The sequence below is a fragment of the Hyperolius riggenbachi genome, chromosome 9 (genome assembly GCF_040937935.1).
Source record: "Hyperolius riggenbachi isolate aHypRig1 chromosome 9, aHypRig1.pri, whole genome shotgun sequence".
Classification (NCBI taxonomy): Eukaryota; Metazoa; Chordata; class Amphibia; order Anura; family Hyperoliidae; genus Hyperolius; species Hyperolius riggenbachi.
In genome coordinates, this window is record NC_090654.1 from 57,654,706 (window position 1) to 57,682,247 (window position 27,542).

At 45.7% G+C, this 27,542-nt stretch overlaps 1 protein-coding gene across 1 annotated transcript; it reads right to left on the reverse strand.

The window, feature by feature from the left end:
* Window positions 1-1,972: 1,972 nt before the first annotated feature.
* On the reverse strand, window positions 1,973-27,254 carry LOC137531598 (thiosulfate:glutathione sulfurtransferase-like). The gene is made up of 4 exons (XM_068251540.1): window positions 27,094-27,254; window positions 14,127-14,249; window positions 12,618-12,780; window positions 1,973-2,090 (listed from the first exon to the last, which is right to left on the reverse strand). The coding sequence occupies exons 1-4, from the start codon at window positions 27,101-27,103 to the stop codon at window positions 2,036-2,038; spliced, it is 351 nt and encodes a 116-aa protein (XP_068107641.1). The 5' UTR covers window positions 27,104-27,254; the 3' UTR covers window positions 1,973-2,035.
* Window positions 27,255-27,542: the final 288 nt, after the last annotated feature.

Sequence of the window (27,542 nt, forward strand, 5' to 3'; positions counted from 1 at the left end):
CCACACTGCAAAAACCCAGAGTATCTGGATCTGAAAGGCCACTGCATTGATATTGCATACTGTTTTGATGTGATCATGCACTGAACTTTCACTTTATGCATTAGCACTTTATCAATCCCTTGTACTGCACCCCCGACAAAGCCTCCATTTAAGGAGGTGAAACACATAGGGGTTTTTGTAGTGTGAGAAACAGACTTTTATAAGAGTGCATAGTTAAGCCTGGTGGTACACACATCCCATTTTGATTGGCCAATTTATCACCTCTATGTAACATGAGGACCAACAGATTTTGAATACTATGAACAGATGATGTAGGTAAGCTTTATTACTACATGGAAATTGTAAAATTGCCCAATGATTGGCCATTTAAAATTGGTTCACATTGGGGAGCTTTCCAGGAGACTTCCGCAGCGCTTTGAATCAATGACGATTTTTAGGGCTTTGAAAAGCAGTAGCGTAATGTATAGCATATGACAGTGATCTCACTGCAGCGATCACCGACGATTCGCAATTTCTAGAAATCAGAAACACTGCGCATTCATCGCTTTTTGTTGCGGTCATTGAGGGTTGGTCACGTCTGCTCTGATGAGTTGAAAATATTGTTAAATCGTTTTTTTTCTAGGGTTCTGAGTGATTTTTAAAGGGGAACTGAAGAGAGAGGTATATGGAGGCTGCCATGTTTATTTCCTTTTAAGCAATACCAGTTGCCTGGCAGCCCTGCAGATCCTCTGCCTCTAATACTATTAGCCATAACCCCTGAACAAGCATGCAGCAGATCAGGTGTGTCAGACATTATTGTCAGATCTTTCCATATTGACAGCATTTCCTTTTAATCAATACCAGTTGCCTGGCAGCCCTGCTGGTCTATTTTTCTGCAGTAGTATCTGAATAACACCAGAAACAAGCATGCAGCTAGTCTTGTCAGATCTGACTTTAAAGTCTTAAACACCTGATCTGCTGCATACTTGTTCAGGGGCTATGGCTAATAGTATTAGAGGCAGAGGATCTGTAGGGCTGCCAGGCAACTGGTATTGCTTAAAAGGAAATAAACATGGCAGCCTCCATATACCTCTCTCTTCAGTTCCCCTTTAAAGGAAACCAAAGACAAATATTAGTCAAAGTTTTATATATACAGTACCTGGGGCTTCCTCCAGCCCCCTCCACTGGGTTCACTCCCACGCTGACGTCCTCAGCCTTCTCCAGCTCCGGTACCGTAACTTCGGCCAGTCTAAGCATGTGCAGTGCGCTCTCTCCGGCAGAGAATAGTACTGCACAGGCGCAGTCCATGAACATTGGGGGGGGGGGGGGGGGATTGAATGGGACAGCATTAGGCCAACAGATGCAGCATCAGAAGGCAGATTCCGGACCAATTTCAGCATGAAACTGATTGGGAATTGGCCTGTGGTGTACAGGCAGGCAACAGATCTGTCTCTGATCGATCTGCCCATACATCGTCTGATGTTACACATACATACAAACTGAGCTCATCAGCTAATGGTGTCAGTTTGCCTCATCTGCTTCTTTTGTTCAGAGATCACCTTGCTGACACCCTTCTCTCACACTGACTGACCAGAGAGTGTAGGCAATTGGTGGTCCATGCCACCGTATAGCATGTACATGTAAGGCGAAATTTGGGCGCAGGGTGAAGCTGAAAAATGGCTCACCCTGCTCCTGAAAAAGTCTTGGTGGCGTTACTTACTATTCCCCCTTCAGGCCGACGTGGACTGTGGGGTAACACATAATTCAGCTGCCAGCTATTGCTCATGGCCAAATTATGCTGTTTTATCATAATTTCGTCTCCTGATGGCACCAAAAATCACTGCCTGATCGCCGCCATAGCTGTAACCCCCATTACAGGCCATGGCGGCACCTGGGCAGCCACATTTTCTGTGCCGTTTTTGCCCGACCCACCTTATAGCAGTTGTTTATGTCAATAATTCCTGATAAGCACTATGTAAGAAACAACACTGTGCATAGATAATACAATTTATTAGACTAGTATTTGATGAGCAGCTAGTGGCCTCGGATGTATCCGTCATTTTCCCTCCTTCTCTGCCCATTCCTTGTAGGCTCCTTGATAATTGCGTGCGCTGTGGGGGGAGAAAGAAACCACCATCAGTTTACAATAAAGTAATGTACAGATGGCTAGAGCCTTGTGCGCACACACCACACACACATACATACATACACACACACACACACAGAGACACACACACACACACACACACAGACACACACACACACACACACACACACACAGAGACACACACACACACACACACACACACACACATACACACACCTTAGCCAAGACGACCATTCTGGGTGGTCCCAGCTGAGAATTTGTGTATTGTCACCTATCGAGGATCAGGAAACAGATTCTGCACTGATGCATTGCTAGCGTTTGGGCATTCTGTTGCTATGGGGGGGGCGCAATCCATGCACAGCAGGGCGGCTTCCTGGCGGTGGGGGGAGTGAAATCAACATTACAATCAGGCATGCTTGGGGGTTGGAAGTCATTAAGGATCCAACATTTTGGATCCTTAAGCGACGTTGGGTATACACTGTACACACACTAGAAAGGCTAGCAATCTTCAATTGAAGTGGTCGTTATCAGCTGACTAATCTAATAAGTGTACATACCGTAAAACACACCTGAACTGAGAGGGATAAGGAGGCTGCTATACTTATTACCTTTTAAACAATGCCTGTTGCCTGGCAGTCCTGTTTATTTCTGTGGCTTTACATGCAGTTAATTCAGTCAGACTTCAGTTGGTAACATCTGATCTGCATGCTTGTTCAGGGTCTACATGCAATTTCCTCAGTTTTTGAAACCACCAAAATGGCTCCAACTCCTCAAGGTGGTCACACCCCATACAATTTTTTAAATATCTGTTCAATTTAAGAATTGCAATAAATTTTTCTGACTGATTGTAATATTTCAAAAATATGACCAATGTAACACACACACACACACACACACACGTTAAATTTTTCCCCAATTATGATAAAAATGATAGGATACTCTGCCAATTTATTAATATACACACCCTAGCAATTTTGTCAATTAACACACACCATACAATCTTTAAAAATATTGAAGAAAAATATCACATTCCAAATCGAAGAAAATGGGATTTTTCAGTCGAATGAAAAAAAGCTTTCGATTTTTTCAGAAGATCCGATCGTTTTTATCGAATTACCGTAAAATCAGATCATTTTATTGTATCCTGTGTGGCCACCTTTAGTCTAATACTTACCAGAACTAAGGATTTGGTACAAAAATCATCCGACTCCTCAGGTTATGAAACCACCGACTCTGACTCCAGGTACCCAAAATCTCTCCAACTCCGACTCCACAGCCCTGGTCAGATCAGAGTTCACCGTTTTAGCTGTTATACCCTCTTGTATCAACTGTTGTATTGTATACTCTGTATTCTTATACCCTGCATGCTGTGGTACAGCGCCACGGAAGATGCTGCCGCTATATAAACCAATAATAATACATTTCTTATAGTTTTTCTGATCGATTTGAAAATCGTTCAGAAAACGATTGGAAATTAGATTAGACCTGTCGTAATTATTGATTTGACAAAATCTGACAGGAAATTGCACAGTGTGTGGAGGGGCAGTGGTGGATATATAATGTTCTTCCTTATTTGATATGTGCAGATGTCGCATGATGCAAGCCTGTAACCATAAAACTATTTCATTTGAAGGTGCAGCAATATTTTTTACCACCAATCTTTCCTGACTGGTGCACGGTTACAAAGCAGAATCGCCTGCTGTTTGCTGCCAATCACTGCAGCCATTGTCTAGGGCTAGGCATTAAACCACACAGCCTTATCTTTATATGAACAATGTGGACTTTACTCATGTCACTGGATGTTATTGCTCATCACTGTAACCATAAAAGGTGGGTACACACATCAGATAAAAGTCTTTGAAAAATGAAAGATCACAGACCAATTTTACCCCCTTCCATGTAGTATGAGAGCCACACCTACACAGTCTATTCTATGGAGCTGAACTCCCCATCAGATAGAAACCTTTGCAAGGTTCTGCACACAAATATGCTGTACACATGCAACAGATCAGTATCTGCAAAAGATCAGTTCCTGCAAAATGCTTTCATAGTCTATAATATCTGCAGATCCTCATACACACCTTGTTTAACAGACAACCATCTGCAGATCTGACAATTATCTGCAGATATGAAGATCCATCCTGGTGGATCTGATCTGCAGATGAATGTCTGTTAAGCAAGGTGTGTTATGAGGATTTGCAGATATCATAGACTATGAATGCATTTTGCAGGAATAGATCTTTTGCAGATACTGATCTGTTGCATGTGTACAGCATCTTTGTGTGCAGAACCTTGCAAAGATTTTTATCTGATGGGGAGTTCAGCTCCATAGAATAGACTGTGTAGAGTATGGCTCTCATACTTCATGGATGGGGGTAAAATTGGTCTGTGATCTTTCATTTTCCAAAGACTTTTATCTGATGTGTGTAACCACCTTTTGGCTGCTTCCACACAGGGACGTTACAGGCGCACGTTAGTGCAGCCTGTAACGCTCCCCAACTCACAGCAATACAAAGTCAATGGGGCTGTCCACACTGCCCACGTTGCATTACATGTAACGCTCGCTGCACGTTCTTCAGAACGTGCAGCATACTATAGCGTTCCAATGGCTTAAGCCACGTTAGACTGTTTGCACATGCTCAGTGTTGGGGCGGAGAGGAGGCGGGGAGAGGCCACTACGTAGCTGCGCACATGGCTACTCAATATGGACTGCACTGGTGGCCGCTGATTGGCTGGCGGGACCACGTGATGCGGAGTGTTCAGTGGCGGCTCCAGGAATTTCTTTTAGGGGCTGCTATGCAGGTGCTGGACCAATTTCCGGGGGAGCTGACGACCTGCGGCACGCGTAGTGCGCCGCGGCAAAAAATGGGTGTGGCTACAACCTGCGGCGGGCGGAAAAATGGGCGTGGTCATGATCGGATGAGGGCGGGGCTAACTGTAATTTAAAGTGAACTCAGGGTGAGAGTGATATGGAGGCTGCCATATTTATTTCCTTTTAAACAATTCTAGTTGCCTGGCAGCCCTGCTGATCTATTTGGCTGCAGTAGTGAACTGAATTACACCAGAAACAAGCATGCAGCTAATCTTGTCAGTTCTGACAATATTGTCAGAAACCCCTGACCTGCTGCATGCTTGTTCAGGGTCTATGGTTGAAAGAATTAGAGGCAGAGGACCAACACGGCAGCCAGGCAGCTGGTATTACTTAAAAGGAGATAAATATGGCAGCCTCAATATTATTCTCACCTCGGGTTCCCTGTAACGCAAAGACAGAGGGCCCAAGTTTTGGTGACCCTTTCCCCAGAAAATTCACATAATTGTGCAGGTTTTCTCAAGAAAATACACGTAATGTGAGCAGATTTGAACAAAAAACATGTTCAATAACCCCAATATGCACAATCGGTAGCAGATATGACCCCAATATGCACAATCTGTAGCAGATATGACCCCAACATGCACAATCCTTTCTCAGCAGTTTTGACCACAATCAGCACCACCTGAAAAAGAAAAGAAAAACCCATTTACTCACCTACAGCCAGAAGACCTTCTTTCCCGAGTCCCGACCTCCTGTCTTGACCTCCTTGTGGCGCGCAGCGCCCGCGTGCCCACGATCCTCTTCCTTCCCGACGTCACGAGACTTCCTGCCTACATGCTGAGAGCAGGGCTACGGGAAAATGGCCGCCCGAAGCCATGCACTGCAGACTCGAAGTCTGCAGAACAGGGCTTCGGGCGGCCATCTTACCGTAGCCCTGCCTGCTGCTCCGTGCTGCTGCTGTGTGAACTGACTTGGCGTCTTTTAGACGCCTGAAGTCAGTTCACTCCAGGGGGTGCTTTGGGGGTGCTTGGACAATTCTAGGGGGTGCTCGAGCAACCCCAAGCACCCCCCTGGCGCCGCCCCTGGGAGTGTTTCACTCCGCATCACGTGGTCCCACCGGCCAATCAGCGCCACTCTCACTGCCCTAATGCGGAAAGAGCCACTTAACGCGGCTCACTCAATGTCCTCTACCAACACCGGCAGGCGTTGCGTTAGGGGACGTTATGCGACCATAACGTCCACTATAACGCAATGTCACGGTGTGTAGGTGTGATGTGAAGGTGTTCTCAGATTGCAGGATAAAGCCTCATACACATGGTACAATTTTCCATCAGATCGACAGGTGATCTGATAAGACGTTGCATCGTGTGTAGACATCCAAATTGTTCCTGATCGATAATGCAATCAATTTTGCATTGATAACTACCCAAAATCATTGCAATCCGATCGATCGGTGGATCTGATGGAAAATTGTACCATGTGTACCCAGCATTAGGGTGCTATAAGGGCACTGTGGTGGTTATATCCTCATACCACCTGCTGCACATTCCTCCTACACACTGCCCACAGTTCTTTAACCACTTGCCGACCGCACACTCATACCGTGTGGCGGCAAAGTGGTAGCTGGAGGACCAGCGACGCACATCTGCGTCGCCAGGTGCCTCCCTAATTAATCAGGAAAGGCCGCTTGCGCAAGCGGCTTTTTCCTGTTAGATCACGGAGCGGGTCTCCGTGAATAGCCTGCGAGCCGCTGATCGCGGCTCGCAGACTATATGTAAACGCAGGAGACTTTTGTCTCCTTTGTTTACATTGAACGGCGCTGCTGCTACAGCAGCGCCGTAAGGCAAATCGGCGACCCCCGGCCAATCAGCGGCCGGGGATCGCCGCCATGTGACAGAGGACAGCCTGTCACAGGCTGCACAGGACGGATAGCGTCCTGTGCAGCGCAGATCACCAGGGGGGAGAGGGAAGGGCTGGGAATTTCGCCGCGGAGGGGGGCTTTGAAGTGCCCCCCCCCCCCGCAACACCCAGGCAGGCAGGAGCGATCAGACCCCCCCTGCACATCATCCCCATAGGGGGAAAATAAAGGGGGGTGATCTGATCGCTCTGCCTGCAACCTGATCTGTGCTGGGGGCTGTAGAGCCCACCCAGCACAGATCATAAAAAAACACGCTGGTCCTTAAGGGGGGTAAAGGCTGGGTCTTCAAGTGGTTAAAGAGAATCAGAAGTGAAAATAAACTTATGAGATAAGGATTTGTATGTGTAGCACAGCTAAGAAATGGAACATTAGCAGCAGAGATATGAGTCTAATGTTTTTCCAGTACAGGAACAGTTAAGAAACTTCACTGTGATCTATGCAAAAGAGCCTCTCTAAACCCGACCCAAACTACAGTGCTGTTTTTTGAAGCACTTATACATCAAAGAACCAGTAAGGGCCCGTTCACACTTAGAACCGCAGAACGCCGGCGATTACCGCCGGCATTTTGCGGGAGTGATTTTCCTGCGATTAGCGCGGCAAAAAAAATCACTGGACACTGTGGCGGTTTTGGAGCGATCGCGATTAGCGTGCTATGCACGCTAATCGCGGAACGCTCGTCGCCGGCAAACCGCTGCATGCAGCGCGGATGCGGTTATCGCTAACCGCAACCGTGAGAACACTGCCACTCGCTACATTGTGTAGCGGTTCTTGCAGAACCGCTAGCGGTTTGCCGTGAGCGGGAATCGTGCGATTCTCGCTCAGGTGTGAATGGGCCCTAAAGGCTCCTTCACATTACAGAACGTTTGCAGGAGCCGATTTCGTGCAAGGGTTATCATCTGCGGCATGGACGTCAGGATGTTGCAGTGTGACACTGATTAGCGGCGGTAGTTCTAATGCACCTGACGGGAAACCGCCGGCACTGGATGATTAAAAGCTCCCGGCTGCATCGTACCGCAACGCGCCAAAACGCAGCGTTGGCAGTGAAAGGTAAAATGAAAGTCTATAGACTTTCATTTTACCTTGGTTAATGCAAAGTATTCATTTTGCGTAAAAACACCAGAAACCATCTCTGGTGTGAAAGAGCCCTGCGGCCTGGAACCCACTAGCAGTGAGCCAGTTCTAAGCACTTGTGATTTGAAAAGCTCTTGCTAATTTCATGCTATGGGTGTGATCTCACTCGAGCGATAGGATTTTATAAAAATCCCCCCTAGCATTGCATTAGCAAGAGCTTTTCAAATCACTAGCGCTTAGAAAAGACTGCTCGAATTACACAATGGCCTCGATTCATAAAGCATTACCTCATGCGGTAATGCTGAAAACGGCAGACTTTACCGACCACTTAGCAAAATGTCAATTCATGAAGGCTGTTACCACATGAAAAGCTGACATTACCGACCAGGGAGATAAATTACCGACTTGGCTGTAGTTACCGACAACACATGTCAGTAATTGTCAGCAAATGTCAATTCATAAAGCCTTCAACAAGTGGTAAGCCTGGCGGTAGTTACCGACACCTCTAGTGAGGCGTTAACAAGTTACCGACACCTCTGATGAATGCAAAAGTGCAGAGATCCGAAGTCTGTTTGAGTCATCAGTGGAGAGAGCCAGAGAGCCCTCTGTGTGAATCATTTGAGCAGGCAGGGAAAGACTGTGTGAGTCATCAGTCTGAGTCATTTGTGCAGAGAGCCGTGTGTGCGAGTCATTTCTGCAGGGCAAAGAGAGAATCGAGACACTGCTCTACTCTACCGCTCAATGGGCTGCGATAATTTACGCACCTCCAAGGGCAGCTGGGGAAATCTTTATGAATTAGCACACAGATCGGGAAAATACCGAGTGCGGTATTTTCCCGACAAGATTTTTTGATCGCACTGCTGTTTATGAATCGAGGCCAATGAGTTTTTCGGGCAGATAGATGGCTCGATAGATCATTTCCGATCTGATTGCGATCGTTTTTTTATGATTTTTTTTTATCATAGAAGTGAATGGAAATCGATCTGAAAAACTATCGCAAAATCGAAAGGGAAAAATGATTGGAAAATCGATTGGCCACTAACCGTGCCAAAAAAAACTCATTGTGTATTCCTAGCATTAGACACAGCTTCAGATAAAGATTTTACTGCAGGGAAGAGCAAAGGCTCATTAGCTCTGCTCTGTTTTATAGTTTAAAGTACGGAGTGTGGTTTGTAAAGTGCAAATATGGAAAAAAGTGTAAGAGAGTGTGTGTGTGTGTGTGTGTGTGTGTGTGTGTGTGTGTGTGTGTGTGTGTGTGTGTGTGTGTGTGTGTGTGTGTGTGTGTGTGTGTGTGTGTGTGTGTGTGTGTGTGTGTGTGTGTGTGTGTGTGTGTGTGTGTGTGTGTGTGTGTGTGTGTGTGTGTGTGTGTGTGTGTGTGTGTGTGTGTGTGTGTGTGTGTGTGTGTGTGTGTGTGTGAGAAAATTAAAAGTATGAGACTCTTTTCTTTGCTACTAATGTTCTATTAATTATCCGTACTACACATGTACACATTTCCATTTATTACAGGTAGTTCCCGACTTACGAACGCCCAACTTATGAACGACCGGCATGGATTCTGTATTTCCAAGGGAACAAGTCCCCAAATTTTTTTTTCAAATTGGACTTGTACTTTTTGAGAAAAATCGATTTAAAAAAAAAAAAAATCTAAGAAAAAAAATGGCTTTTAAACTTGTATAAACAGGGCAGAGGGCAGAGGTGACACAGAGGGGGACACTGGAGGCACAGAGGAGGTACAGGGGACAGAGATGGCCCAATGTTCCGGCTTAAGAACAGATTCAGGTTAAGAACGAACCTACAGTCCCTATCTCGTTCGTTAACCGGGGACTACCTGTATATCATACGTTTTGTTCTGTATTTCTCCTGTCTGGCTCTTGGGAAAATTGCTGATGTTGCTGAAACCCAAGAGAAGCTAAAGATGTGTCTGACACTTCCGCTGCCCGGCGGATCAACTGTATACACATCACCATGGCAACAGGGACATGTGCCCTCTGCTGCGCATGCGCACTGTCCCAGTTTGAAACATATTGTATGGCTCTCACAGAATTACATTTTAAAATGTGACTTTTATGGCTCTCTCAGCCAATAAGGTTCCGGACCCCTGCTCTAGAACATGAGATACTAATCATTCCATCTTGCAATCAAATATATGCAGCTTGGAAATGGGCCAATCAAAATTGCAGAATTATTTTCATCTCATTGCCCATCTCGATCTAGGTCTCTCCTATTCCTAGAAAGCCAAGACAGTCATCATCACAAAAAGAGTGAAAGAAAATGATTTTAATCTTAACCACTTGCCGACCGCGCACTCATAACGAGCGTCGGCAAAGTGGCAGCTGCAGGACCAGCGACGCACATCTGCGTCGCCGGCTGCAGGCTAATTAATCAGGAAACAGCCGCTCGCACGAGCGGCTGCTTCCTGTCAATTCACGGCGGGGGGCTCCGTGAATAGCTTGCGGGCCGCCGATTGCAGCTCGCAGGCTAAATGTAAACACAAGCGGAAATAATCCGCTTTGTTTACATTTGTACAACGCTGCTAACAGTAGCAGCGTTGTACTAGATCAGCGATCCCCGGCCAATCAGCGGCTGGGGATCGCTGTCACATGACAGGCAGGAGCCTGTTAGAGGCTGCACAGGACAGATCCCTTCCTGTGCAGCCTCCGATCTCCGGGGCAGGGAGGGAGAGGGGGAATCCTGCAGTGGAGGGGGCTTTGAGGTGCCCCCCCCCCGCCAGCCACACGCAGGCAGGAGCGATCAGACCCCCCTAGCACATCATCCCCCTAGTAGGGAAAAAAGGGGGGCGATCTGGTCGCTCTGCCTAATGTTTGATCTGTGCTGGGAGCTGTAGAGCCCACCCAGCACAGATCTCAGTAATCAGCGCTGGTCGGTAAAGGCTGGGTCCTCAAGTGGTTAAAGGAAATTAAGTGAGGAAAAAAAAAATTTGAGATTTCCTTACCTGGGGTTTCTTCCAGCCCCCTACAGTCCTTCAGGTCCCTCTCTGTCATCCCTGTCTGGGTTGTACCGCTGTCACCGCATGCACTTTCTCAGCCGCACGCATCTTCTCAATCCAGCTACTTTGACCTTCAGCACTCTGCGCATGTGCAGTTTGTAAAACTTACAATTTTAAGCACGATTAAGGAGGCGCAGTAGCCAATTGTGGACTTTTGTTGGGGGCACAAAAGTGCAGACCAGGAGGATAGCAAGGGACCTGATAGACTGTGGGGGGCTGGAAGAAGCCCCAGGTAAGTAAATCTCAACTTTTTCTTTGCACACTTAAAGGAGTCATCAAGCTAATTAACCTACCCCCCCCCCCCCCGATCTACTCACCTGGGGCTTCCTCCAGCCTCTTGAAGCAAACATGTCTCACGCCACAGATCCACTCTCAGCCGCCATCCCGGGGTCCCCGCATGGTGTCTTGCCAGGCCGTCCACTACTGCGCCTCCGCGAGCGCTGATGTCAATCAAGTCCACGTTGTCCGGACTGTACTGTGCAGGTGCAGAACTACTGCACAATACCGTCTGGACAGTGTGGACTTGATTGACAGCGGCGCTCGCGGAGGCGCAGTAGAGGACGGTCTCTAGGTTGCCCTCTGCACCGGCGGGGGTCCTGGGCTGGTGGGTGTGGAGCGGGACATGTCAGCTGCAAGGGGCTGGAGGAAGCCCCAGGTAAGTAGATCTGGGGGTAGGTTAATTCGCTTGATAACTCCTTTAAGATTTTCTTTAAATACGAGATAGATGTGTCATCATAGAGGTGTAAGATAGTAAATTATAACTATTATAACTAAAAGCATAGTTCAACATGCAGCATAGGAGTAGAGCAGTAGCGGCAGTCTGCTGCATAAGCTACTGTTTCAGACATCAGAATCTATCCATTCTCAAACCAAACACTACGCATTCTATGCTGAGAACTGATGTGCCCTGATATCCCAAACAGCACTTTGTGCAGCATTCTGCTGTTATTAAGCAAACCTGAACAAAAACTCAGAACATAAACACGTCATACTTACCTTTTGTGTAGTCTACTCATCCATCTCTTTCTCCTCTCCCGCATCCTGTTTGTCCACTGTGATCAATGGAATTCTCTGTCCTCCATTTTGAAAATGGCCATTACCCCATAACAGCTTCCTGGTCAGCACACTGTTAAACTAGAATATTGTCCACCTTAGCCATAGGGAAACATGGACATTACCTTGCACATCAGTTGTCTTTTCAGTTATAACTGACAGCAACTGATATATAACTGACAGCAAATTGACGCATTTCTGACAAGATTTTCTCAGAACTGAAATATAAGGAATCGCTGTAAGAAGAAAATGTTGAGCTTCTGAGAGGAACTGATGGCGAGGTAAGTATGTAATATTCATTTGAAGGTACATCATGTGTCTATTTTAAATAATTTTACTTGGTTCAGGCTCCCTTTAATACTATGCTGCTATTAGTACTATGCTGCATATTGACCTGTAAAATAAGCTACAACTATGCTTACACATCTACGGAAACAATTTTTGGGGGATGTTTTGAATTGCAGATAAATGTATTTTACTCCTTGTGCATATGAAGTATGCCCAGTGGTGTCCCAGTGATACCAGCCAGCCTATGCACAGGGGAGCTTTATGCCCATAGGGAAGTGTCATATCTACATGGCTGTGGCAGTCAAGAGAGAATTAATGTATAGACACACATTCGTTATGTGTACACGGCTCACACAAAATATAGACGCTGCAGGATACGCACTGTTTATAGCCCAGGCTGGTGGCAATGTCAGTGGCACGCTGGCCTCTCCTGCCCAGGTGGCAGTGGAATATCACGTTGTCGTCATCTAGTTTGGGTTTGTCTACGTTATATTTCTGTTTAAAAGCAGCAGGATCCAGGTTCAAGGCCTTCTCCACTTCAGTCACTGCAAGAGACAAATGTGCGATTAGTTCTTCATATGTTAGCCTCTGCAAGCACCACCCACTAATATGTTGTTGCTATCACATGCCACCATCTCCTAAAGTAACCCTGAGCAAATGGCGTGTGTATGCATCAATCTACAGCAGCCCGACCGGGGGGAGAAAGCTTTAGAAAATGGGCTGGTAAGTGAGAGGGTATTGCCAAGTATTCGTAGGTATGCTTAAAGGACTCAAGGCAGAAAATGCTGATAAACTTACCCGGGGCTTCCTCCAGCCCCTTGCAGCCGACATGTTCCACGCCGCACCTCTGCTCGCAGCCTTTCGGCTCGGGGTCCCCCGGCGGTGCATAGCCCGACCTCTAGTGCGTCTGCACGAGCGCCGCTGTCACTCAAGCCCACTTTGTCCGCATTGTACTGCGCAGTACATCGCAGAAAACGTGGGCTTGATTGACAGCAGCACTCGTGCAGGCGCAGTGAGGACGACCTCAAGGTTGGCCTCTGCCCCGGTAATGACCCTGGGTCGGCGGCTGCGAGCAGAGATGCGGTATGGGACATGTCAGCTGCAAGGGGCTGGAGGAAGCCCCGAGTAAGTACATCAGAGGGCAGCTTATTTTTTTTTTTGTTACAGATGATAAAATTATGCAATAAATCTGAAGAGTGTGTACTTCCTGCTCTCATGGAAGCAGACATAGGGTTAACATCCTGCGTTTACAAATTAGCTGCTCTGCTGAGGCAGCCAGCTGACACAGCTGACAGATCAAATTAAAGTGGTGGTTATTCACAGATGAGGGGGAATTATACAGACTAAACTCTCTAAATACACACACGATGCATTTCTCCGTTTTCCTTCTGTCCTTTGCAAGAATTCAGGTTCACTTGAATGTCTGTGATAATGTGTCTGACTGGATCATTAGACAATGCACAGAAAGGCATGTGGAGTGTGAGGTCATGTGACAGTATATTACAGATGAGCTGGAGGAGTGTGAGTTCACGTGACATACTATACACAAAATAGTGGAGGGTTAGGTCACATGATTTTATATCCCACAGACAAGATGGTGGAGCAGAGCAAGAGGCCACATGAGTTAATATCTGCATACAAGATGATAAAGTGCAAGGTCACGTGACATATTGTACAGGCAAGATGTCTGAGTGTGAGGTCACATGACTTGATATCCCACAGACAAGATGGTGAGGGTGAGATCACATGACTATATATACCACAGACAAGATAGTGTGAGGTCACATGACATATCGTACAGACAAGATGGTGGACTGTGAGGTCACATGACATATTGTACAGAGATAAGATAATGGGAGGTCATGTGACTATAAGAGGAGTGTGAGGTTACCTGGTATATTGACAGCGGTCGGGATTTTGCCATTTTGTAGTTCATCTGGATTTCTGACATCAAATAACCGGCAAGATCCTGAAGCGATCAGCTTCTTCAGCTCATCATATGTGATCACACCGTCTGCAGAAAAGCATAGAGGATTATGGCTTATTATCCATCATACATTATAATGGTGACATTTGCTAATATCCACTGATAATCCTGCTTATTAACGGAGTCACCTAATGAAGCTCATAAGCAGGGATCTTCTTCACTGTCATCTAGGTGTGTTTAGTTTTCAGGGACAACAAATGATGATTTTCATATTCTGCAGTGATGCATTGTGGGAGACATCATATGCTCACTCCAATCGGAATAATCGCAAATACCTTCTGCTCGAGGCTGGTTTCACACTGGAAACCAGCGTCAGCAGTGCAGAGCGTCCCGCCCGACGCACCAAACTACACCATCAAAAACAAGCCTCCAGGGAATACTGTTTTTGCGCGGTGTTCCCTGTCTGGCCGCCAGCCAAGCAGGAAATGACGCGCGTTTGCGGTCACTTCCTGCTTTGAGTATGCAGAAGTGCATGGAAGCGTATTGTTAAAATACGCTTCCGTGCATGCGCAGTGCGCACTACAACGTCTTTTTAAGATCTAAGCATTGCCATAGACTAACAAGACTTCCGGGCTGACGCACCTCGCCGCAGAATCTGCGCGTAACGTAGTTCTGGCCCTGATTCGGGGATGCAGCGAAAATGTCACTTCCATCGCGTGGTAACGTAGCAGTATAAAAGTCTCCACAGACTTTCATTGTACGGCGGTGGGGTGTGGTAAAAATATCGCACCACCTCTATGAGAAAAGGACCCTTAAAGAGAACCCGAGGTGGGTTTGAAGAATATTATCTGCATACAGAGGCTGGATCTGCCTATACAGCCCAGCCTCTGTTGCTATCCCAAACCCCCCTAAGCTCCCCCTGCACTCTGCAATCCCTCATAAATCACAGCCACGCTGCTGACAAACAGCTTGTCAGAGCTGGATGTGTTTATCTATATAGTGTCAGTCTGCTGCTCTCCCCGCCTCCTGCAGAACTCCATTCCCCGCCTGCATCCCTTCCCTCCCTGCTGATTGGAGGGAAGGGATGGGGGCAGGGACCGGAGCTATGCAGGAGGCGGGGGAGCAGCTGAGACTGACACTACAGATGTAAACACATCCTCACAGCACGGCTGTGATTTATGAGGGATTGCAGAGTGCAGGGGGACCTTAGTGGGGTTTGGGATAGCAACAGAGGCTGGGCTGCATAGGCAGATCCAGCCTCTGTATGCAGATAACATTCTTTAAACACACCTCGGGTTCTCTTTAACAAGGCAACTTGTTTTGCATTACATTTTAGTAAGAGGGCTTTTTTGTAGCCCCTAACACATTCCTAGGAGTTCTGGTTCACCCTGAGCTTGCTGGATAATCTGCAACACTGGGTGCTTCAAATCCTAGAGCCACAATAATCCACTGATGAGGATCAACCAATCCAAAACAGTCAGTGTACGCATGTTGTATTATTGTGGCTCTGTAATATTTGCATATTCAGCAATGGTGCATTCTGGGAGACATCACATGCTCACTCCGATCTGAATAATCGCAAATACCTTCTGTTTTGAGAAGGCAGACTTTTGTTTGGCATCTAATTGTTTGTAAACTCTTATTTCCAAGACCCACGCCTACATTACAAGCATACATGCATAGAGTACTTTCATATGGGGAACTGGCATGGTCGGAATGCCAATTTCCGGTTCCGCGGTAATTCCGCATACCGCCGTTACTAAATTCCGCTACCTTTACATTCCGGCAGTATTCCGTATGTATGTTTCCGTAATTTTAATCCGGACTTCCGTAACTTTCGGAAGCGTTACTCAGTCCGTCAGTTGCTCATTTGCTACATCGTTTTTGGTTTCTTCTGCCAGTTAAGATGATCATGAAGATTGTGTTTAAGAGTGTATTGTCAATAAAGTTGTTGTGTATACTGTAAATTTGTCAGAAGCGTACTTTTGTAAATTTCCGCCTTTGACAATACGGGTCTGTCTCTCTCCTCTGCTCCACACAAGACTGAAACCCATGGAATGCAGGACAGCCTAGCCTCTACTTTATATAAGATGGGTGGGATAGCCTGTCATAGGTCGCTAGGATATGGCTGCTAACGTATGATTGGTTTATCTTTTTAAGCAGCCCTATTTGTTCAGCAATTCCGCAATTTTCCGCAGAATTCCAGCGGCTACACTGATTGGTTTATTCATTCCGAATCCTCTGATTGGCTTAAAAATTCCCCTTGGCGGTATTGCAGAAATTCCGCGGAAATCCGGCTCCGCCTACTATAAATTCCGGATTCCGCACACCGACACGGAAATGCAAATTCCAGCCGGTAATGCGGAAATATCAATTCCGCCAATTCCGGATGAGCATCCCTAATGGGGAATAACTTCAGTCCTCCCCCCATGGCACACATAAGACATGCAGCCACCGTAGCCCCCTATACTTGGCACCCTAGAGGAAAGGGCACAGGAGACAAAATGGGAGCCCAATAGTGTAGTACAGCCTCTCAACCTTTTTACCTTGGAGGAACCCTGTAAATAAAAAAAAACTTTTGAATCTCAAGGAACCCCTGCATACAATTTTTTGGTCTCGAGGAACCCCTACATTTATTTTTGAGGAGGCATGGTCTTTAAATAGGTGAGGCTGCTAATTTCACCATCTCCTATTACACTGCCACTCATTATACTGTCTCCTGACCCCCCAATTTAGTGCTTCTTGTTACAGTACCACCTATTATAGTGTGCTCTATTATACTTCCCCCACGATGGGGTAAAATGCCAAGGAACCCCTGCAGAGTCCTCAAGGAACCCTGGTTGAGAAAGCCTGGTGTAGTATGTCAGTAAATGGTTGTTGAAAAAAAATAAATAAAGGTGCTACTCACAAAGGAGGGTTGCAAGGGGCCACCGACTACAGATAGCAGGTGGAGAGTGGAGACCATAAACCCGACTCCACTCGGGGTGGTCCTGAATGGACCTCGATCTGGTCGCTCTCTTGAAGGGAAAAAAAAAAAATAAAAAAAAAATGGACAGATGTCCACCATGGTTGACACCACCGGTGTTCTGTCACCGCTCCTCAGACAGACTATGTACGGGGGTATACTATGCACATTTGAAGGGAAGAGGCTGGTTGGATAAAAGCTTCTAAAAACAGTTTAAAAAAATAAAAGGATAACAACGTGTCTTACCTCAATGACAAAATCCTTGTAGACCTGCAACAGATTTTTATTTAGCACAGGCAATGCGTTTCACGGGTCTGAGCCCGCTTCATCAGGCCAATAACAGTACCAAATGTAAAAAAAAAAAAAAAAAAAAAAAAAAATCAAGTTAGCAAAGGGAGCCTCTCTTTACTAACTGATTTTTCTCATTACAAATTCAGGGAAAGTAGGCAGAGCATAACACCAAACCTAACCAAATTTCAGCCGTTCATTTTAAATGGGTTAAAGTATACTACAGCCATTTTTTACACTTTTAATTGCAGGGTTTTCAAACTTGGCACAGTTGGTCACTGAGTGATGGATAAAAGTATTCAGAAAATGGTGCGGAGCCACAAATAGCCAATCAGATTGGTTTCAATTCAATGGGAAAATGTAAATTGATGCCAAGGACACCAAACCACACAAAATTGACTGTGTGTCACGGTAAGAAAAAGTGGGTGGAGGCAACAATCAAATTCATACCTGGGCAACGCCAGGTCATAAGCTAGTTGCTAATGTAAAGCAAACTGGGTAAAGTGTTGCTTATGCTGGGAATACACGTTAAGTTTTTACTTTAGATAGATGGGTTCGATAGATAAATTCCAACCTGTTGGATCCGGTCGATTCTACTTTCGTTTCGATTCTCCTCATTCAAGTGAATGTAATTGATAAGAAAAGATAAGGAATCGAGAGGGGAATCGAGCAGTGAATCGAGAGTAGAATCGATCGAAAATGACGGCAAAACGAACGCAAAAACGCATCGTGTATTCCCAGCATAAGATGAAATGTGTTAAAAGAGCTTATCTCCCATAAGACACAAAGCACAGGGCATGTCTCACACCAGTAATTAGCAGTGGGGTGGATTATGCTACCAAGGAAAAAGCTACATAAAGGGCTTAAAGAGGAACTCCAGTGAAAATAATGTAATAAAAAAGTGCTTCATTTTTACAATAATTATGTATAAATGATTTAGTCAGTGTTTGCCCATTGTAAAATCTTTTAAATCTCTGATTTACATTCTGACATTACATGGTGACATTTTTACTGTAAACAGATATTTCCCCACAATGCAACAAGGGTCACATACAGGAAACTGCCAGGAGTACCACGGTCCTCAGAGTTTTTTGTGGGAGGGGTTTCACCACAATATCAGTTATACAGCGCCCCCTGATGGTCCGTTTATGAAAAGGAATAGATTTCTCATGTAAAAGGGGGTATCAGCTACTGATTGGAATAAAGTTTAATTCTTGGTCGGAGTCTCTCTTTAAGGCTACTTTCACACCAAGACGTTGCGTTATATGCGACGTCACACACACACACACACACACACACACACCAAACACACACACACCAAACACACACACACACACCAAACACACACACACACACACACCAAACACACACACACACACACACACAACACACACACACACACACACACCAAACACACACACACACCAAACACACACACACACACCAAACACACACACACACCAAACACACACACACACCAAACACACACACACACCAAACACACACACACACCAAACACACACACACACCAAACACACACACACACACTAAACTATAACCCTGCATCACACCGCCTGACAGCATTCTGTTGCTATGCAGGAGGGGGCAAAACTAAATATATGCATCCTGTGCACATTTTTCAGTGCCTTTTTGCATTAGGTTTCTGTGTGGATTTTCTTGAATGCCTTTTTTTGTGAAAAGTAGGAGGAAAAAAAGAAACCGCAATCATTTTCTCCATTTACATAAAAAGGTGCATGTTTTCCACAATATTTTTGTACAATAATAATAATAATAGTATATGCCTTATCATAGACCTGCATTAACCAGCATCCAGGGGCATAACAATAGCCCCTGCAAGGGCCCAGAAGCTGTAGGGGGCCCCATGGGGGGGGGGGGAGAGAAAAGTTTATTTTCCCCGTCCTGAGAGACTGCCAACTAAGGACATGGAGAGAAGGAAAAAAAAATTCTGCTCTCTGCACAATTGTTCTAATGACTGCATCTGCTTAGCCACTGATAAGGAATCATACAAAGTTTTGCAAGTCCCTATTCAGTGTTTAGCAGGGTCTTCTGTACAGCACCCTGCAAGTGTACAGCGCCCAGAAGTCTGCAGGGCCAGTTCTGCTCCATCAGAGATGGACAGAGTGAGTGTAATAAGCTGAGGCTGGGAGAACACTCATCTGTTGGTTTTCGGTATGCATTTTCTGCACACTAGGGTCTTGATTCACTAAACCGCGATAACTGATATCTCACGGTCGCGCTAGTGTTTTGCACGCGTTATAACACTTGTAATGGTTTTCGCGCGCAATCACGAATTTTCACGTGAAAACGGCTGCATTTTTGCGCAAAAATTCGCGATTGCGCACAAAAACCATTACCCGCATTAACACTAGCGCGACCGTGAGATATCAGTTATCACGGTTTAGTGAATCAAGCCCCATGTGTGTCTGTGTGAAAGCATGCATGCTAATGTAATTGATAGAGAAAATGCGTGCAGTGCTTCACTGCTGTCTGTATTTATCTGCATGGGGAAAACACATTCAAGTGTGCACTAGCCAACTGATTACAGTAACATTGGCTCGCAGTTTACCTGTGCAGAAAGCAAGGAGGGTGGAGGGGGCCCCATCCAAAGTGTCACAGGAGGTCCCAGTGGTTTCTAGTTACGCCCCTGCCTGCAGCGAACATCTTCATTAGAGCGATGCCTTTGTGATACAAATTTTTTGCAATCGCTGTCCTGCTGCATTTTTTCTGTGCTTGACCTCCTATAGATACCAATCACAATGCAATTTTCTCATGATTTGGCAATTAAAATGATGTTGTCATGTTTTGTTTTTTTTCTCCATTAGGAAATTAACGCACCACAATTGCACCATACACCTGATGGAATTGCGGTAGTGGAAAACAGAACAAAACGCAATTGTGTTTCTTAATGGATATGGACCCTAAGGGTTTGTTCACACTGAGCGTTTGTGGATTTTTTTTAAGCGATGGCGATTTTTGAAAGCTCATGTGCGATCTTTTCCTATGAGACTGTTCACATGTGACTGTTTTGATTTCTTAGAAAATGGTACAGGCAGTGTGTTTGCGATTTCAGAGAGCTTTGGTTCAATGGAAGATATAAGAAAATCGCAAAGCGCCTGAAAAAGCACTTTGTATAGTGACTTCCTGAGCACTTTGACGAATACATTGTATTTATTAATTTCCGGGTTAAAGATTTCACTACCTGTCTAACGTCAGGAAAAGCAAAATCGCTTATAAAAGTGTTTTTTCTAAGCGGGGAAAAGCGCTTAAAAAAAAAAAAAAAAGGCTCAATAAATCGCTCAGCGCTTGCGATTTTTAATGTGAACATGGCCTTAGCGACCTGACTATATAAGCGCTGTAGATGAGGTCATTGCTGCATTAATACACTACAATAATGATGTGTGTTCTGCACAATGCTGTCTTGCGTGTGTGGAAGATGCTGAAGGGGACAGTAAAGAGGCCCTACTCCAAAAGTTGCTGTGACCAGTCTGGTAGGTAAACACACCCGCTACACACAAGTTCCTTGTCAGGGTGCTACCTACAATCTATAAGGGATGCAGAATGTGCTGAATCACTGTGACTGAGAGCTGCTCTCTAGAGACACAACAAAGGAAGCCATGCAAATCTCCCCATCAGTCCTAAACCCTCATGACACATTAGGGGGGGGGGGGGGGGGTTATTCTAGTCCTGGGGGAGGAGGGGGTGTTATTCCAGTCTTGGGGGGGGGGGGGGGGAACGGATTGTAAGATGATCTATTCCATTCTTTTAGTACATCATAAAAAGTGTGTTTTGGAAACAAGGGTGCGTTTGTTTACCGTAGACAAACAAGTCGGTGCTGCAGGCAACCCAAGAGGCAACGCACACAGAGTAAAACAGTCAAAGGCCTAGTGCACACCAGAGCATTTCGGCTGCGGTTTGCGATCCGCTTGCGGGTGCGGATCCGCTTGGGTAATGTATTTCAATGGGCTAGTGCACACGAGAGCGGGAGGCGTTTTGCAGAAACGCATACTCCCGGGCTGCTGCACATTTTGGATTGCGGAGGCGTTTCTGCCTCAATGTTAAGTATAGGAAAAACGCAAACCGCTCTGAAAAACGGCACTTCAGAGCGGTTTGCCAGGCGGTTTTTGTTACAGTAGCTGTTCAGTAACAGCTTTACTGTAACAATAAATGAAATCTACTACACCAAAACCGCTTCACAAAACCGCAAAATGCTAGCTGAAACGCTGCAGAAAAAGAAGAAAAAGCGTTTCAAAATCTGCTAGCATTTTGCGGATCTGCTAGCGGTTTTTGGTGTGCACCGGGCCAAACTGCCTGAAATAATAAATAGTAATAAGCATAATAAAAAAGGTGGTGGTCTCCTATTGCAAAAAAAAAAAAAAAAAAAACACAGATACTGTAGATGTTTACGTCCTCCTACAAAGTGTTGCAAAATGAAATAAAACACAAAATCAATTATTAATGAGATTACCCGCTGCCTCTAATGCCTGGTACACATCATGCAATTTTCCGCCAGATTGACAGATCGATCATGTCCGACAGGTCAGATATGATTTTGTTTTTCCAATCACTACTATCCAAAATCAATCAGAAAAACGATCGGAAATCAGATCAGACCTGTCAGATAATCCATTCGACCATCAAATCTGATGGAAAATTGCACTGTGTGTACAAGGCATTACAGAAAAATTCCATTGAGGTACACTTTTGTGAAGGTAAAGCCATAGTAGGCTGTTCTGAGCATCACTGATAACTTGCTGCAGTCTCAGGCCCGGGGCACACCAAAACCCGTTAGCAGATCCGCAAAATGCTAGCAGATTTTGAAACGCTTTTTCTTATTTTTCTGTAGCGTTTCACCTAGCGTTTTGCGGTTTTGGGAAGCGTTTGTGGTGTAGTAGATTTCAGATATTGTTACAGTAAAGCTGTTACTGAACAGCTTCTGTAACAAAAACGCCTGCAAAACAGTTTGCGTTTTTCCTATACTTTACATTGGAGGCAGAAACGCCTCCACAATCCAAAAAATGCCTCACCCCGGGAGTATGCGTTTCAGCAAAACGCCTCCCGCTCTGGTGTGACCCAACCCATTGAGATACACTGACCAAGAGTATCCGCAGCCGCAAGCGGCTGCAAAAACGCTGAAAAACTTGCTCGGTGTGCACCAGCCATCAGGCCTGGTGCACACCAAAACCCGCTAGCAGATCCGCAAAATGCTAGCAGATTTTGAAACGCTTTTTCTTATTTTTCTGCAGCGTTTCAGCTAGCATTTTGCGGTTTTGTGTAGCGTTTTTGGTGTAGTAGATTTCATGTATTGTTACAGTAAAGCTGTTACTGAACAGCTACTGTAACAAAAAACGCCTGGCAAACCGCTCTGAAGTGCCGTTTTTCAGAGCGGTTTGCGGTTTTCCTATACTTAACATTGAGGCAGAAACGCATCCGCAATCCAAAATATGCAGCAGCCCGGGAGTATGCGTTTCTGCAAAACGCCTCCCGCTCTGGTGTGCACCAGCCCATTGAGATACATTACCCTAGCAGATCCGCACCCGCAAGCGGATCGCAAACCGCAGCCTCTCAGTGGACTTTGGGCATCTTATCTGTTTCAGACTCTGCAAGACTAGGAAAAGCACCACCCATACCGCCTGCTGCACAACCTCATGTTCTTTTAGTTTGTATAGTGAAGATATTTATCATTTTTGACAAGTATTTGGGGTCACTGAGCTGCACTCTTATCACAGTGCATTGTGTGCAAGTATTTGTCCACCATGTCCTTTTCATAAGAGCGAATTCTGTGTCAATTCTGGGGGAAAGCCAATTAACGCATGTGGATGTTCTTGGGATGTGGGAGGAAACCAGAGTGCCCAGAGAAAACCCACACAGACACAGGTTCCCTGGCTGGGATTTGAACCGGGGACCCAGCGCTGCAAGGCGAGAGCGCTGACCACTACACTACTGTGCTGCCTGTGCATGATGTGAGGGGACAGATATGGATGATGATAACCCATCCAGGGCTGTGGAGTCGGGGCAATTTTTGGGTACCTGGAGTCGGAGTCGGGAGAAAATGCACAAAGTGTCATTAAAATCAGTGGCTGGATAGTGTAATGGTTAAGGGCTCTGCCTCTGACACAGGAGACCTGGGTTCAAATCTCGGCTCTGCCTGTTCAGTAAGCCAGCACCTATTTCAGTAAGGAGTTTCTTGGGCAAGTCTCCTTAACACTGCTACTGCCTACTGAGTGCGCTCTAGTGGCTGCCTCGCAAGCGCTTTGAGTCCGACAGGAGAACGGCGCTATACAAATACTGCCATTATTATTAAAATAGAAAATACAATAAAGTGTTCTATTTCTCAGATAAGTCATCCTAAATAATTTATATATACAATAATAGCTGTGCTTAGCCCACAAAAATGAAATAAACCAATCAAAAATAGTTACTTGCGCTGCTTCAATAAAGCAGTCCCCGTATTTTTAAAGTCAGATATACATATCTGATTGTGACTGTACAGTATATACTGTATGATGTGTACACAGGGATCTTTTATAGATGTACTAAATAACTACTAAATAACATCTATGCTGTAAGAATAAAGCCTGATGTGTAGCTGTGTCACTAATAGAGATGGTCAATGAGATGGAAATAATTCTGCGTTGATTCTGATTTATGCAAATGTACGCACTCTCTTTGCTCATGAAATCAAATAATTTGATATGTTGTTAAAATTTGGTTTGGTGACTACAAATTAAATGGTACCTGAGACGGATGAAAAGAAAAGTTTTATACATACCTGGGGCTTCCTCCAGCCCCCTTCGGGCTAATCAGTCCCTCGTTGTCCTCCTCCACCACCTGGATCTTCTGCTATGAGTCAGCGCAGTCTGGCCTTGTGCCGCTTCCACAGCCAGGAGCATTCTGCATTTGCGCAATAGTGCTGCACAGGTGTAGTATGCTCCTGGCGGCGGAGTGTGTGCATGTGCACTAATGCCCGACTGGCTCAAGTACCTGTACTCATAGCAGAAGATCCAGGTGATGGAAGAGGAAAGCGAGAGACTGATTAGCCTGAAGGGGGCTGGAGGATGCCCCAGGTATGTATACAACTTTAATTTCATCTGTCTCAGGTTTACTTTGTTACACAGTAGTACTATACTCTACATATGCACTCCCCACAGAGCTGCAGGGAATCCACTGAGAATGCTGTGCACATTGAACACAGAGGTGTTGTCTATCACCCCTAAACCTGCTTCAGATTGTACATGAAGAATGTGTAATAGAGGAAGAATCGCCTCATTCTCCTGCAGAGCACCTGCACATCACTCTTACATGTACCCACAGTCACATTAGAGCAGGGGTAGGGAACCTATGGCTCGGGAACCAGTTGTGGCTCTTTTGATGGCTGCATCTGGCTCACAGACAACTCAGTAGGGGTTGATTCACTAAAGCTACACTGCTCAAGCAGCGCAGCTTAGTTTGTAAGTGCAAGTCAGGGGCAAACCCAGGATTTTCAAGAGGGGGATTCCTGAAAGGTCTCCCTCAGCCACACACAATACAGTATTATAATATGGTAGGACATCATGCTGGGTACACATAATGCAATTTCCCGTCCGAGCGACCGACAACGGGATCAATCAGGAGCAGTTTGGATACAGATAATAATGAGGACAGCCAACATTGGTAATGAAGGGGAAAGTGAAGCATTCACGCAGCAGGGCACAGGGCTGTGCTCATACCTGACTCTGTTAAGTTCCCCACTCCATACTCTGTACACACGCTGCTGCTCCATGCTCTGTACACACGCTGCTGCTCCATCCAAAGTCAACTGTAGCAGGGAAAGAAAGGGGCAGCGCTGTGAGCTGCAGGATACCTGCAGATATTCTGGTGTCTCAACTTGTACCTGTCCCCAGACGCTGTACCGGGCCCTGGTCTGAGGGGGGATTCTGGGCAGCTGTAATCCCCCCCTGCATTTGCCTATGCAAGTAAAATTTTCAGAGTAGGCACACTACTGCTGTAGCATGCACTACTAACTTACTTGTGCTCCACCCAAAATTAACAGCTGCTTCAATTGTCCCACTCTGGACCCTGTCAGGTCCAGTGACTTTGTAGGACGAGATCCCCGCACTTTGATTGGCCCAATAGGCTGCTTGTCTCTTGACAGGCAGCCTATTGGGCCAAAGTGCGGGGATCTCGTCCTATAAAGTGAATCAACCCCCAAGTCAGCTAGCTAATTGTACAAGCTGTTAGGGCTGGTGCACACCGAGCGGCTTTTTGGGCGTTTTCAGATCCGCTTGCGGCTGCGGATCTGCTTGGTCAATGTATCTCAATGGGGTGGTGCACACCAGAGCGGGAGGCGTTTTGCAGAAACGAAAAATGCCTGGGTGAGGCATTTTTTGGATTGCAGATGCGTTTCTGCCTTAATGTTAAGTATAGGAAAAACGCAAACCGCTCTGAAAAACGGCACTTCAGAGCGGTTTGCCAGGCGGTTTTTGTTACAGTAGCTGTTCAGTAACAGCTTTACTGTAACAATACAGGAAATCTACTACACCAAAACCGCTAGACAAAACCGCAAAACGCTAGCTGAAACGCTACAGAAAAAGAAAAAGCGTTTAAAAATCTGCTAGCGTTTTGCGGATCTGCTAGCGGGTTTTGGTGTGCACCAGCCCTTAGTCAGTATTTCTCCTGTCTCGCTCTCAGGGAAATTGCTGAGATTGCTGAAACCCAAGAGAAGCTGAAGACGTGTCTGACACTTCTGCTGCCCGGCGGATCAACTGTATACACCTTACCATGGCAACAGAGACAGCCCTCTGCTGCGCATGCGCACTGTCCCAGTTTGAAACATATTATATGGCTCTCACAGAATTACATTTTAAAATATGTGGCATTTATGGCTCTCTCAGCCAAAAAGGTTCCTGACCCCTGTTTTAGGGCCTGATAGATGTTCTTTGTTCCCGTCTTCTACAAGTACTCTTACCAAGGACTAGTTTTTGTCTATGACTAAAAGTATTAGAGGCAGAAGATCCACCGGATAGCCAGGTAACTGGTATTGTTTAAAAGGGAATAAATATGGCAGCCTCTACGGTAGATCTCTCTCACTTCAGTTGTATTTTAAAATTCCTAAGAGTTGGCAGTTAAGAGATGCATTTTATGTTACATACTTTCAATCAACAAGATTGTAATATGCAAATTAGAGGAGTCGGAGGAATCCTAACCTGAGGAGTCAGAGTCTGAGGATTTTTGTACCGACTCCACAGCCCTGAACCCATCTGTATCTGTCCCACACATCCTGCACACTCCTCATTCATCATCACCCCATGTCTGTATCCCCACCCCCACATCCTGCACTCCCCTCAATCCTCATCACCCCATGTCTGTATTCCCCCCACATCCAGCACTCCCCTCACTCATCACCCCACATCCTGCACACCCCTCACTCCTCACCACCCCATGAGTGTATCAGTCCCCCCACATCCTGCACTCCCCTGATCTTTCTGTGCCTTGCACTCCACTTGCTGTTCCTGGTCATTGTTGTAAACAGTGTTGCTGCATATAAATATTTGCCAATGAGATATCTGCACATACAGTATTTGTATTTCCCAGCCTAGCTTGCTCCTTCATACATAACACAGCACTGATAGAGACAGTAGCACTATACAAATCACTAATATTCTGTAAATTCACACTTACCAGAGCTCATTATTTATTTGCCTACAAGCCTTGCAGAGATACCGAGATGTGTCAAGAACTTCCTGAGGATCATTGTAAAAATTTCAGCCCGTCCTTCTATATCACTGAGTCCTGTCCCTCCCCCGGAGTCATGTGACCAGAGGGGAGGGAGGGAGTACTGGCATTGCTTGTCACTCCCTTGTGTGTAGCTCTGATCAGCTGCTCACTACTAGTCTAACCTTCTCACTTCTCCTTACTGTACCTTCTCTGTATGCATGTTGGATTACCAAGGCTCTGTACATATTAACAAGCTGACACATCATTGCATTCCAGCGGTTCTGGAGGTGTGTTTAGCTTCTAAGGGTACAATGGTTAATTTGCATATATTCAGCAGTGGTGCCTGGGAGACATCTCGAGCTCACTCCAACCTGAATTATCGCAAATTCTTTCTGTTTTAGGAAAGCAAACTT

Excerpts from the sequence above, each read along its gene's own strand:
- LOC137531598 (XM_068251540.1), bottom strand. Across the intron at positions 12,781-14,126 it reads GACCGCTGTCAATATACCAG|TGACTGAAGTGGAGAAGGCC; the intron begins GTAACCTCACAC and ends TGTCTCTTGCAG. Across the intron at positions 2,091-12,617 it reads ACCAGCCTGGGCTATAAACA|CGCACGCAATTATCAAGGAG; the intron begins GTGCGTATCCTG and ends CTCCCCCCACAG.